This window comes from Danio rerio, chromosome 13, assembly GCF_052040795.2.
Source record: "Danio rerio strain M-AB ecotype USA chromosome 13, GRCz13ab, whole genome shotgun sequence".
NCBI lineage: Eukaryota > Metazoa > Chordata > Actinopteri > Cypriniformes > Danionidae > Danio > Danio rerio.
Genome location: NC_141033.1, coordinates 31,175,495 through 31,190,083, shown reverse-complemented (window position 1 = coordinate 31,190,083; position 14,589 = coordinate 31,175,495). Strand labels below are relative to the sequence as shown.

Genomic DNA, 14,589 nt, shown 5'->3' with positions numbered 1-14,589 from the left:
TGAGTTCACACTGACGGCATGATGCACGAGTTGTGGGACTACAGTCGTTTTCACACTGCATGACTATCATTGGTAGCATTCAGTTGCTGCTGTGCTCACATTGCACAATGGATCAGCAACAGTAGTGAGTGACTTTAATAATAGAAATTATCAGACACAACTCTGTCTGCTCCACAAAGAAATGCCACAAGAACATATGCTATTTCTTGTGTAAGACTACAACTGGTAACCATTGCGGGACAGCTCAGACCAAACATCAGAAAACCATCAGTGCTCTTGCCAAAATTCGACCAAACTTTCCTCTATTTCTTGGGTTTAAATGGACCGAGATTCCGAGAAGAAGCCTTTTTCAAATCCAGCACCATGTTTCCTGATATTGGACTGTAAATCTTTTCCAAAATCCCTGATGTCCTCATGGTCTCTCATTGGCTGCAGGTCATTGCATGAGTTTTCAGTCACAGCAGGATTTTAAAATCACAGACAGATGCAGATATTTATTTAGCATGTGAAATATTTTCAGACATCTTGCATGGGAAACGATGGGGACTCTCTCTGATTGCGACTTTAATAATTCATACTGTGTGACTGCTTTTGTCGACAATTTCACAAAACCTTTCGAGTGAAAAATCGAGGCTTAAATCGTACAGTGTGAACTGGGCATTATATAAAAACAAGCAGAGGATGTACACACTTTAGAAATTAAAGAATCTTTCTTTAAAGGGGTTCTATTATTTAAAGGGGACTCTTTAATGACTAAGCAGATCATCCATTTCCTTAAAGTTTTTTTTGAAACAAGTAAATAATTTGATTAAATGCCTGAAATCTGAGAGTGTGTATTGAGCAAGACCTGGTGAGGAGGTTAAAGACAGCACTCCATAATACGAGAAGGCACCAGCTTCAAACTTCATTCCCTCCTTTCCAGCCTCGACCTCCACCTTTCCCTGTGGACCAACAGAAATAGGGTTATTATTGATCCATCATGTAATTTTATGATCAAAGTCTTATTCCAACATGCATTTGTGTTTTCTGTCCACATGTAGTTTAACTGCCTGACTTTACTAAACTGGAACAATTATTAGTGTCCCATAAAAATCTCATAAAAATGTAAAAATGCAGACAGGAGAGGAAATTCCTGTGGGTGTTTCTACTGATAATGTGCAAATTAAGCAACAGAGACTGCAGCTTTTTCTGTAATAACCAGGACACTCTACCAAGAGCAGAACAAATTAAAAATAACATGTCTTGTCAATCAATATTTTTAGACTATATTCCAAAAATACACCAAAAATTGACGGAAAGTGGAAGCATGTCCTGGTCTTAAGGAGATTAATTGATTTATGAGTTCAAACTCTGGCTGCGTCCTAAATCGCATACTTCCATACTATTTTGTACATAAAAAAACAGTATGCAAGCCGAGTAGTATGTATGTCCAAATTCATAGTATTTGAAAAACAGTATGTGAGAAGTACCCAGACAACCTACTACAGTACTTCCAGCGAGATTCTGAAGTGTGCATCTGATAGACACTAGGCTATCCCATGATGTCACATGAGAGAATTCATGACTGGGAGTTAAGCGACGCAAGTAAGTCATAATGATGGCACATGTAGTACATCTGAATTCCATTCATACTGTTCACATTCATAAGCTGCATCCTAAATGGGACACTATATACATATGCACTATGTACTTCAGCACTAACACACTCAACAGCATAGTATATGTTAGTAGTGTCATCCCAAATGGAAGCCCTACATTTTTTTACTAGGCGGAAATTTTAACCATTTCCCAGATGATGTTTGACGAATACCAAATTAGCAAAATAATCGACCAAAGTACCAAATAATACCTGCCATGAGTATAACCGCATTCACCATCAAGAGGCACCATAATCACTCTCGTAGGAGAATTTTGCCTTCACAATCCAAAATAAATAACGTTATCCAACATGAAAGCTCCGCCCCTTCCTCTACATGAACAAAGCAGCGGTCATTCAGCCCGTGAAGTGTCCAAGATTACACAAACATTACACACTTGAGTTTAACGGTTGAATAAGAGCATCATCTGGGTAATTAAAGTGCACTTATTATTTTTAGAATTTCAGTGTTAACACACTAATTATACTACAAAAAAGATTAGAATAGTGCACAAGTATGCGATTCGGGACGCACCTATACTATGTAGAACATACATTTCAACAACATTTTCATGAGGTACAATCAAATATAGTATATACTTGAGTTAGTAGGCAATCTCGGACGCAGCCTAATAAACCACCCTATAGGACAATTTTGTTTTGCACAAAACATATGCTGCATTCTGGGATTGACAGAAATAAATGTTTTTGATTGCAACCAATAATTAAAAACAAAAAAAACTTTTAAAACTTTTAAAATTCATTCTCAAAAAAACTTTTAAAATTCATTCTAGGTAGGTAAAGTTTCAAAACTGCACTTTTTTTGATGCGGTTTCGCTGTTTATCTACATGAAAACAGTGTCAGGCTACTGAAACAAAAACTTTCTGAAAACTCTGGCCAGGGTGAAGGCTTTCCAAAACTCCAGATATAGTGTGGTCATGTGGACACTACAAATGAAGTTGTCACCTCATGACGTCAGCGTGTGCACTGTTATATCTTTTCTGATTGACCAACACAACTGGGATCACACCAAATGTGGAAGTCGCAAATAAGGTCATTTTCTGCTCATTTGCGACAAACACATAGCATGTTTACTGCTGATCAACAAGACGGTTATCCGTCTCTGTTCTCATGGTTATATTAGCACTTTTTACACAGTGATAGCAGTAAATATCTAGAACATTTCCGGAATGACTTTACTGGTAAATTTTAAAAAGCGTTGTTCACACAGACGAGGATGTTATAGATTTTTTTTCAGAAAAGACCATTCACACATCTATTCCCAAATACCGGTAAATTCTGACATCATAAACCAGAAATGAGCTCTAAATGGCTGCGGCTGTATTTGTAAACATTTGACTACATTACAAACTCTGTGGACGGAAAAGTATCGTGAACAACTTTGATGAAAACATATGGAGGAACACTTCCGCATGTCGAGATGTACATAATGGGTGTGTGTGTGTGTGTGTGTGCTGGCACTCATCGCCTCCTTCACGTGCATGCATCAAGCAACAGCTTAAAGGTAAACAAACAGCGGTTTATAAAAACACCCATGTACGTGTGGACATGGCCTAAGATTTAGAACAAAGCTTTGGCATTCATTTTGTCTGACAGCTTGGAGATTTAAATCCCTTGAAGGCCATGACTTTGTGTTCATAGCTTGAGGTCAGCAAATAGTGTGACCTTAACTAATCAGTGGATTAATTTCTGACCTGTAGGATGAGAATGAAGTAATCCACAGGCTTGTTGCGGTGAAAGAGGTAGTGCTCTGACATTTTCTTGTCCTTGTCATCGTATTTGAGCTCCTGGATGACGTTAGGATGTTTCAACAAGCGCAGGAGGATCTTCTCTGACATTTGAGTTGCACTAAAAGACTCAACCTCTGTGGACAGAAGGGAAAAAACAGGAGTGGTTTATGAGTTTGTGATAGTTTTTCTTACGTTAAATGTGGGAACACATGTAGTGAAATGCTGGACATCAGTACCGGTTGCCAGGAAACGCAGCGTGGCCAGAAGAAGCTGCGGTGATATTTTCACCCTCAACTCATTTTCTGTAGGTTTGAAAGCAGAGAAGTCCTGTTTCTTCTCCCGGTGAGCGATCTTCTTTTTCGTCTTGTTGTCAGCTTTCATTGGGAACACAAAAAGTAGATAATTAGATGCTTTTATTAGTAGCAAGGTTTTGGTTTTTGCTAATAAGTCTGCCTGTCTGTGTGAATGGATGACAAAGTCTCAACCAGATGTGATGTTTTTCAGCATCTGCAGTCTCAGTATTGTACAGTATATGAGGACTTATGAACTCCAGAACTGCTCTACCAATAGCCATGTTTCCATCCACCTATTTTTGTGCATTTTGAACATGCGCATAAAAAACGATTGATGGAAACACCAAGATGCGCATCAATTTTGTAAACATATGTGAATAACTTAGTAGGATAAACTTTTTATTCAATAAAAGATGCACAAAACCTATGATGGAAACACTTTTACCGAACAAAGTCCAGTATGCGCATTAAAAAAAGTCATGTAATTTTGTTGTAAGAGATCATGTGATGATAAAAATGTGTGTGAATGGACAAACCAGCAGGCTGAGCACATTGTATGACATCTGAAACACTGTTCTGGTCACTCTAAAACACCTTAACCATTTCATTATTAGTGTTATTATATTATTAATGACCATCAAAATTATCAAGAGTCTCTGCGCTCTGCGTCTCATGGCTTTAAACACCACCACTGGTTCATTGCGTGACAGAATACTGTCTTCTGAAAGAAAGTCATTTATTAAATGAAGAAAATATTCACGCAGTTTCTCCTACTGCAGCAAAATCTGTTTGACTGTTGATATTTGGCGCCAGTTAATCAAGAAGTGATGATTTTGTTCTTTGACTCGTTGGATAGTAACGTTTCTTTTCTTTGCACATCTTTTATTCGATATTACAGTTTTGCGCATAAATTTAATTCACATTTTTGGATGGAAACATAGCCACTTAAGTAATATTTTTACAGTTTCACTTTAGAACTACCCCCCCATTGAATTCTCAGCAAATCTGACAATCTGTCAAAATAAATGATAAGTGTCCTTTTTAGAAAATATTGAAGACATGTAATGTAACAAAAAACATCAATAATACATACATTCAAGATTTTCAAGCTTTTCACCCAAGTTTTAATTGAAACAGTTCTGTTGCACAGCAACTTCATTCATTCATTTTCTTTTCGGCTTAGTCCCTTTTTTAATCAGGGGTTGCCACAGCAGAATGAACCGCCAACTTATCCAGCATATGTTTTATGCAGCGGATGCCCTTCCAGCTGTGCAGCATTTTATTTGACCTAAAATTTTATGAATGAATCAATCAATTATTAAACATCCAATCATACATAATGTTTGTTGCAAATTTAAGGTTTTATTTTCTTGTGTGCAATCATAAAAAACAGAGTGCATTAATAAATTAATTAGGTGTATTTTACTCGTTTTGTACAGAAATTTGACTAAACTAATTATGTTTACATTCACTCATAAAAGAACATTATTGACGTAAATGTTTTAATACTGTAATGTTTTAGCCACAGCTCTAACTCAGCTCTATGACATGTAGGAACGTCCATAATAAAAAGGAAAATCTTTAAAAAAAAAAGAAACCTAGTTTAGAGCACATATGCCAAGGTTTTTCATAAATATGGGTATGAATATATACATTTTATTCCATTTTAAATTTAATATGTGTGAAATAAAGTGGTGTAACCAACAAGTAATTTACATTAAATCACATATGACAGTACACATTTGTGTATTTCTAATATGGTTTCAAATATTATCTTAATAATAGTTTTTTTTTTTTTTTACATATCATGAATTATTAATTAATAAAAACAATGTTTTAGGGAATCACAACACATCAATTGCTTTGTGTGAAAAAAAGAGATATTTCAAAAGACTTGGAATTTTATTAAAATAAAAGTAAATAATACTTACTGTATAAGTCTGTCTCATCAAGAATCTCAGATTTGATTATTTCCTCAATGACATCCTCTAACGTGACGATACCCAACACTTCATAGAACGGGTCTCCCTCTCCTTCATTATTCACTCTTTGGACAATGGCCAGATGGGATTTACCTGCCAGGACACAAACCAAGTACAGTCAGGCAATAAGGCTATACAACGTCTATCTCCAGAGCACATCGAACATGGTGGTCTCTGTGAACCCTCAAATGCGCTAAAACCCACAGTATCACACTTTTGTTGGTTTATGATTAAAATAAGTCACGAGTGCTTATCAAAATCCATGAGAGCATTATTATTTGACAATTGTGAACATTGCTCTTGGAGATCCATTGCATTTTCTTAGCAAATCTCTCATGGTTCCACATCTGTTTTCCCAGGACCTCCTCGATAAGCTGCTTAGAAAAAAAAAATCCTGCCCAGCACTGTCAACCAAAACGTTAAAGAAAATTCTTTTCCTGTTTCTCAGCTAGTGATCATTTAAAAGGAATTTTTCCGGAGCCAGAGCTAATATTAGATCTGAAATGAAGTTTCCACTCCACTTGGGTGATGCTTTCACTGGCGTGACACTGTAGCAATCCATTATGTATGGTGACCGTCTAAAGATTTTCCAGAAATATCAGTTTATACCAACAAAAAAAAAAAAAAAAAAAAAAGGAGAAGAAAAAGAAAAAAAAAAAGCAAACAAAACACTGGGCAGCAGAGAGACCAGAGTTAATGGCTGATAGATCTAACTTGACTTTATGCTTGGTCAAAGGCATCAGTAAGCACCAATACATGCCTGGGGAACTATAGGCTTGTTTCCATTTAAAGTCTGTGTGACTTTTAAAACAGCAAGAATATTAGATTGTCTTGTAAACAAAATAAGTGCGTTCTACAGCTCTTTTTTGTTGCAGTCTAATCCGAGTTGGGCTTCAGAGGCCGCCCACAACTCTCACCCCTGATCTATCTGATCTTAAGAGAGTTCTAGACAGTCAGTCTTCAACACTTGAACCAAATAAATGATCTTTCATCACTTCAGACCAGTTACAGCCAAACTACAAAACAAGTGGCTCCTATATCCAAAAAATCCTGAGAAGAAGAGCCATTGTTTTCAGTTTCCAAGAAATGCCCACACAGAGTCACAAAGGCTTTAACAGCAAATAATACAACATCTGGCAGTTTAATTTTGATCAACCTTATATGATATTCCGAAATGTATTCAAATGAAATGATTTTCTTTGATAATTTTATGTTTTTCAGATAACATTTAGATATTAATGAAGCAGAATTTGCTGACTTTTATTTCAGTATGTTGATGTACTTCAAACTGAAACTGAATATTGAGTAGAGGCGAAGTTTTTTTTTGCACATCATTCCCTCATAGCAAACAAATGGTAAGAGGGGCGTTATTAACAATATTATGGCTGAAGTTGTCAAACTGATGACCCCCCACTACAAACACAGAAGAGAAAGGTCAGACTGAAAATTACCAAAACTTTTTTTTTCAGTGGATTTATTTGCACTGGTTAATTATTTGCCTAAAGATTTACAATGTGCGCTACCAAAATAAACATTGTAAGTTGTTTATCCACTGTTGAAACACCTGATAAATCAAGGACTAGGCTAAAGGATGGTGAGTGAAATTGTTTTCACATGGACTTTAATGTTGAAAATAGTTGTGCCATTTAAAAATTGAATCAGAACCCTTTGGAAACATTATAAATACTGTCTATTTTGATGATCAGTTTATTGGGGCCTTTATAATTCAAAAGCCTTTCTAATTGGCCATTTTCAGCCAATCATAAACTTCCGCTGAAAGCTTAATGTGACCATTTTCAATTTCACAGGGTTCTTTTTACAGCATTGATGTAGTAATGTAATTTCAATACATTCAGTGAAATAGACTTCAGCATTCATTTAGTTGTTCAAGCATAAAAGAGATGAAAGATCATGTCAGGATCAGCAGGCGAGCGCAGAAACTATTGAATATACTGTGGCAAACTATATTTCCCTATTTTAAAGACATGATGGGGAAATGGAATTTAATGCAGTGTTTCTTGTCTGGTCTAAGACCCACTTTATATCATATGTCTATCAGGCAGTGAAGATCACTGATTTTTAGAGAAATCAGAGCTTACACGTACCGTACACATAACATACACACACACAAAAAAACCTGAATGTGATTGACTGTCTGAAAGAACATACAGGACTCTCTTGGGGGAAAAGAATGTCTAAATAATTAATCAACACCTAAATGCCCTTCACAATGCTGAGAGCAGCATTTAGATGAATATTTAAATATGTGCTCAAAATGATATGGATACACTCTAAAAAATGCTGGGTTGTTGTAACCAAAGTCCTTTAAGGCAAGTCATTGTACTCAGCAGCCATCTTTGAAACACCTCTCTAGCAGTATACTCGGGCGTTCTTACTGATTGGGAAAACATCAAAATCTCCAAAATTTTTGCCAAGCTTAAAACTAAATTTCATATTGGCAATCACCAATAAATTCTTAACAGCTATCTGTTTAGTTTAATTTCTAAACATTGTAATCACAAAAAAAAAAAAAATCATCAGAAACTCATGTCTCATTCGAGCTCCTACCCTGGAGAATCATCAATCTATAGCGATAACTGATTGGCTCCTGTACTAGAAGGAGGGCCTTCATTCGCCATGCTGACCATTACACTTTTCCCCATTCAAAACTATATGAGTGACATGTCTTGTGTATTCTATAGTCTTTGATGTAACCCAACAAGGAGTTTGTCCATGTTTGACCCTATTCTAGGTTACGACAACTCCGCATTTTAGATTTTAGAGTGTTTGTACAAACTCTATAATTTCTCAGCATCATATTGACAGAAATAAAGACGTGATTAAAATGACCCTGTTTTTGTCTTTAAATTAATCCCAATTATTTGCATTTCTGACAAATTTTTGTTCCTTTGATTTTCCCGCCAAAAGTCCTTTACAAAAAAAAGTCCAGACATAGACAAGCTAGGAAGTAGGCTAGGGCGGTATCCAATTTTTGATAATGTTAACCCTCCTCCCTATTTTACCTTGGTATAAGATATTATCATGCACAATAAAAAAATTATGATGTAGGGCTCAGACAGCCTCACCAAACTGTTCGTTTATGCCTAAACCATCCAGAAACTGAATATGCATTTGACCTAAGGTTCGAGGCATTTCTATCTTTTGCGGTCACCTTTTTGTTGCACAATTCGCATATTGCCTCATCCATATTTACTGCCTCTCACTTCTCGTTCAGTTAGAAGCCTGAAATACTGACAAACTCCAGAAGTTGTGTTCTTTTTTTAAGAGCAGGTCACTTGGTGCGTGACTCACCATGTTTGGCCACCTCTGTCTTTCTCCTTCACGATGATGACAACCACGCATACGCATTTTTAGGCATTAAATAATTTATATTTAATATTTAATCCTTGTCTCCTAAGTAAGTGCATTGTTTCTTATGACGTATAATGGTATTGAAAGTGATACAGCTGCTATATTTAGATCCTGCGGTATACCATATTACCACCCAAGCCTACTAGAAGTTTTTAAAAAACTTCATTACAAACTGTTCAAACATTGGTAACAAACAACAAATAATACATTAAAAGCCAATTTTACAAATTCATGCTGCATTATGTTCTTTAAACTGCAGTGTATACATGTAGTCATGTAGCATCCGATTCTCCCACAGTTCACATGACCTCTGGCGTGTGAGAATAACACACTTCCTTTCTATGCCTGTGACAAGACTGTCCATCATAAAACATTCCAAGCATAAAACACCCCAAGATGGACCGATACAACTTTGTGGACAGAACTTGAAGACTCCAATGAACACATGGTTTCTAGACAGCACACAAAGACACATTTTGTACATTCCCACCTTATTTATGGAATGAGCTTTTTCCTTCGATATTTTCCATAATGGAATTTCCCTATAAATAGTCGGTGGGACTGTGGGTGGCACGTCTGTGATGCTTCACTGGAACATCTTACAAATATCACAAGCACTTATCAAGAAAGCTGGCCTTTTTTAAAAATAGATATAAAAGTAAAACGACTGTAGGTTCTCAAGGAATAGTCTTGAGAATATTTCACGCGGGAAAATGGAAATTTCAGTTAATAAATTTACCCCCCCTCGTGCTTCTGCCCCTGTGACAGGCCTATGACTTACAACATCATAAACTATATAACAGCGCATGCACAGTTACTTCAATCTAATGCTTACCTATTCATATCACAAAACCATGTTGGTATGGTGGTCTTATCATACTTCAGGGGCTATAAATGTAAGAATTTCCATGTATCAATGAACTTTTTTATTGCAAACGTGTGGACAGCTTGTAACGAAACCACTTTCTTTGACTAGCTAGATAAATAAAGACATCCTTTTTATGTGAACAACTCTCATTTTTGAAATGGCATATTCATCTAAACATCATTTTCAGTGGCATAGACAGCATATTTTAGTACAAAAATTAAAAACTGTTGTATTTTATATAATTTTTCAGCTTAAGTTAAAAAGAATTACATTTATTTGTTTATATATTTTGTCCAACTTAATAAATGTTATTTTACCATGTTATTTTACATCTGATTGTTCAATTTCTGTACTTTAATATGGTTAGACTCCCCAGAAAACCTTATTTATAAAAAGGTTATGCTGGGTTGCTTTAAGCCAATGTTGGGTCAAATATGGGCAAACCCAAATTGTTTTATTTTTATTAAATTTAAGAGACAATTTTTAACCCAATAGCCCCATTACTTCTTTATAGTAGACACTGTTTTGGACAACCTAACAAAAGTTTTGTCATCGATTCCCAGTTTTAAGAGCAACAATTAATAACTTGACTTCTAGTTGATCATTTGGAAAAGTGGCAGAAGACTTTTCTAATAAATCATCTGTTAAACTGCATCTCAATCTCTACAAATACTGCAGAGGACCTATTGGAACCCACATTGACGCAAGATTCTCACAGAAATCAGTCAAGTTTGTTGAAAAAAAAAAATCATGGTTTGGGGTTACATTCAGTATGGAGGCGTGCGAGAGATCTGCAGAGTGGATGACAACATCAACAGCCTGAGGTATTAAGACATTTGTGCTGCCCATTACATAACAAACCACAGAAGAGGGCACATTCTTCAGTAGGATAGCGCTCCTTCACATACTTCAGCCTCCAGATCAAAGATACTGAAAGCAAAGAAGGTCAAGGTGCTCCAAGATTGGCCAGCCCAGTCACCAGACATGAACATTATTGAGCATGTCTGGGGTAAGATGGAGGAGGCATTGATGATGAAACCAAAGAATCTTAATAAACTCTAAGAGTCCTGCAAGAACGCTTTCTTTGCCATTCCAGATGACTTTATTAATAAGTTATGCACGTCATTGCAGAGATGCATTGATGAAGTCATCAAAGCTTATAGGAGTTGTACACAATCTAAATTCTTTTCCAACTGACCATGACTTTATATTCTATACTTTACATTATTTCTGTTAAGTGACAAGAGTTTTGTATAAGCAAAGTCAGACCTTACTGTCCTAATTAAATAAATAAAAATGGAGGCATGATCATATTTTATTTTGTTAAAATAAGTGTAATCTCGAGGTCTTTGTCTTTCATATTAGCCACTTCTGATGTCAAATGATCAACTAGAAGTCAAACTATTATTTGTTGTTTCTAAAACTTGAATAGGCGACACGACTTTTGTCAAGTTGTGTAAATTTACTAGCAATAAATATTAAATATTAAATATATTAAATATTAAATGTTTAGATTAATAAATTTATTTATACCCTGACCATTTCCTGCCATGCAACATTGTCCAGTATCAGTTTACTTCTCAGTTGTAAGTGTAACAACAATACATAAATCCTTAACGCGCTGTTACTGGCAACAAGTGGTTTCATCTTGTTTATAACACGATTTATGTTTAAATCTGCCAAATGCGCCTTGTTTTGTCAACATAAACATCAATTAACCCTGTGAATTCCTAACCCTGCTTACAGGATTACACATTCCATCCCCACAACATTTTGAACGCAAATACCTCTCATTTCCAAGAGGAGTCATTTTATAAGACTACAGAAGCCAAGAGTTAAAAAGCCACAATCAAACCTGTTTACATAACAAACCGCAATGGGAAAAAAAACAATAATAATAATTTAAGCAAAAAGATGCACTGAAGTACAAAATGCTTCAACGATCATAAGTAGAATGGACTTTACAAACTAAAATATTTAACAAATGATCCATACGCATGAGAGAAGCCTAGATTAAGGATCTAGAAACAGACCATTAATGGTTGCCCTCTGACATATCAGGTGACAGCCTGCTTTCACCATAACAGGACATCACTACTTTTTCTGTTGACTAAACACGCTTTTGAAAGGTATGCCGAGTCTCAACAAGGACACAGAGAGAAAAGCTTATGTGGGTGATATGAAGTCCTTTACATGGGAGATGTGGGGGGCTTCTAAGACAGGCTTTGTTGATGGACTCCAGCTCCGCACTGTACTACACATACCTCAATTGTTGCCCAAATCTGTTTAAGTCCATTTCCTGTCGAGCCACAATTTGTGGAATGTCGGGTCACAGTCAAAATACGGCCTGCATCCAGAACTGAATGATAGCATGTTTTAAAATTACACCAATGTATGACCAGACCACCAAAAAATGAAACTATGTAGTATGACTAAATGTATACGCATTCTTCTAATGATCGTAATGGCATATCCTGACCCACTAATGTCGCCGTTTGGAATTTACGTCAGAAAATAATTCAGTGCTTTAGACATCATGTTTTGATTACGCAGAGAAGTGAGAGAATCTTATAATCTACTGTGATTACTCAGTGGGAAGGAATGGTTTTCTAAAGAGCAATCATAAAACAGCTTTACAGGATGTGATGTTATGAAGTAAACGCTTAGGTTAGATGTCAATTCGGGTTGCACAATATATATCGTTTCAGCATCAATACTGCAATGTGTGTGTCCGCAATAGTCACGTCGCTGGATATGCAATGTTGACGGTTTATAGGTGATCAGCAAAACAGTTGAGAATGCATGAATTTTTTTATGGAGTCACAGCAAAGTATAACCATAACAGAGTGAAAGTTTATCATTTGAATGCATTTTAAAGGGCACCTATTTTACCCCTTTTCAAGACTTAAGATAAGTTTGTGTCACAGGAATGTAAATTTTCAGCTCAAAACACCCATCAGATTATTTATTATACCTTTTAGAGCATTGGAAATTTGTACTTTGAACACAATGGAGCTGTTTTTGTGGCCTGTGCCTTTAATGTTCCCACGTGCATGTCAGAGACAGCACAGTGACAGACATGAAAGAAGCAGATCTCTTGTAATGTTTGTAAGAAACACTACAGTTAGAACTCTCCCAATGATTATTTGATGTATTTGTTGTGGAGTTAATTCAAGCCTTTTTGCAACGATGAGTCACACACAATCTTGTTACAAAGCACACACAGCGCACACATTTAACTCTGCACTGTTTTTGCATGGCAAATGTGACAGGATACACGTTAATATCCACTGCTGTATGGACATCTGTTACGTAATGTACAAAATAAACCTGATTTAACATCCACAGATGGGAATTGAAGCGTCTTTTTTATAATTGTACTGACATGCGGCTGGTGATACAGTAAATATGGTAAAATCGCTGTAATTCACTACAAACATGCACTGTTTTAAAAACATTTTAAACTTGTAAAAGTCATACTTGACCCCATTTGATGATGATGATTGATGATCACAGAGAGCTGAACAGATCTTTTAATCCCAGTTGCTTTGCGCAAGTCCTGTCTTGTAGATTTGATTATGCGCATTACTACAGAGATATATACGTGGCTTCAATCAATTCAGTGGGTGGGGAAACCACAGTCCTATGTCTTGTTGTGGTGGGCCTCAAAATGGGAGGCATTTGGATGCTATTTTAACATAAAAAAGAGACTTATTGTCTTTATATCACCCCAATATGGCTGTTGACACACTATACATGCACAAAGTTTTGTCCAAACAGCTTTCAAAAGATGATTTTCATCATAGATGCCCTTTAAAGCATTCGTGCACAAAAAAGTACATTTGTAACTTTAATGAGTAATTATTTTACTGAATTAATACAACAACGATTATACAGTGTTATTTTACATTTTATATTACTAGTTAATTTCTATACCAGAATACCATTTGACTCTCCGGAAAACTGTTAAGCACTATTTATTTTATTATTTTTGCTCACAATTTATTTATTTTAAAGCAAAACACCTTAGAAAATCACCCCAAATCAATCCCAACGAATGATTTCTTTCCAAATATAGCTATTCAAGCCATCTGGTGAAACTGTATTCCTATTGCAATAAATATAGCAGAAAAATGAAATATCGCAAAGGTAGATTTTCCCAATATAATACAGCCCTAATGTAAAACTATGTAAATAGAGGATATGGCCTATGTGTGAACTCTGCTCCACAGATCTATGTTGAATATGTGTTGAAGACAGGTTTGAGTTCCTCTTAAACTGTCTTCATTGAATCGCACACCACAGAAAGAACCGATCATATCATCAACAGGTAGCATCTTTACATAAAAGCAATAATGATGCTTACTTGTTCGTACTTAGCTACTTTAAAACACTTTTAAAAACTTTACAAAGCCTCAGACTATTCATTCATTTTCTTGTCGGCTTAGTCCCTTTATTAATCCGGGGTCGCCACAGCGGAATGAACCACCATCTTACCATCTTGCTGTGAGGCGACAGCACTACCTACTGCGCCACTGCCTCGCCAAGCCACAGAACACTATAATATATTATAAAATGCTGAGCATATTATGGTTTTTGATGTTTTTCCAAATTTTACTTCTGCCATGCTGTGATGTATCTTCATGGCAAAAAGTGAGTTGAAATAAAACAAACACTACATAAACA

The 14,589-nt window shown here is 36.0% G+C and overlaps 1 protein-coding gene across 2 annotated transcripts in view; it reads right to left on the bottom strand.

Moving 5' to 3' along the window:
- The window catches only part of cnnm2a (cyclin and CBS domain divalent metal cation transport mediator 2a), a 29,428-nt gene that overhangs the window by 11,247 nt on the left and 3,592 nt on the right, over positions 1 to 14,589 (bottom strand). For both annotated transcript variants that reach the window (XR_015505151.1, NM_001144785.1), the window contains 4 exon segments: positions 5,613 to 5,756; positions 3,625 to 3,762; positions 3,353 to 3,522; positions 848 to 941 (listed from right to left, as the gene is read on the bottom strand). Coding sequence is in view for 1 of the 2 variants with exons in the window: in NM_001144785.1 (NP_001138257.1) it covers positions 848 to 941; positions 3,353 to 3,522; positions 3,625 to 3,762; positions 5,613 to 5,756 (546 nt within the window). In the remaining variant the exon portion in view is untranslated.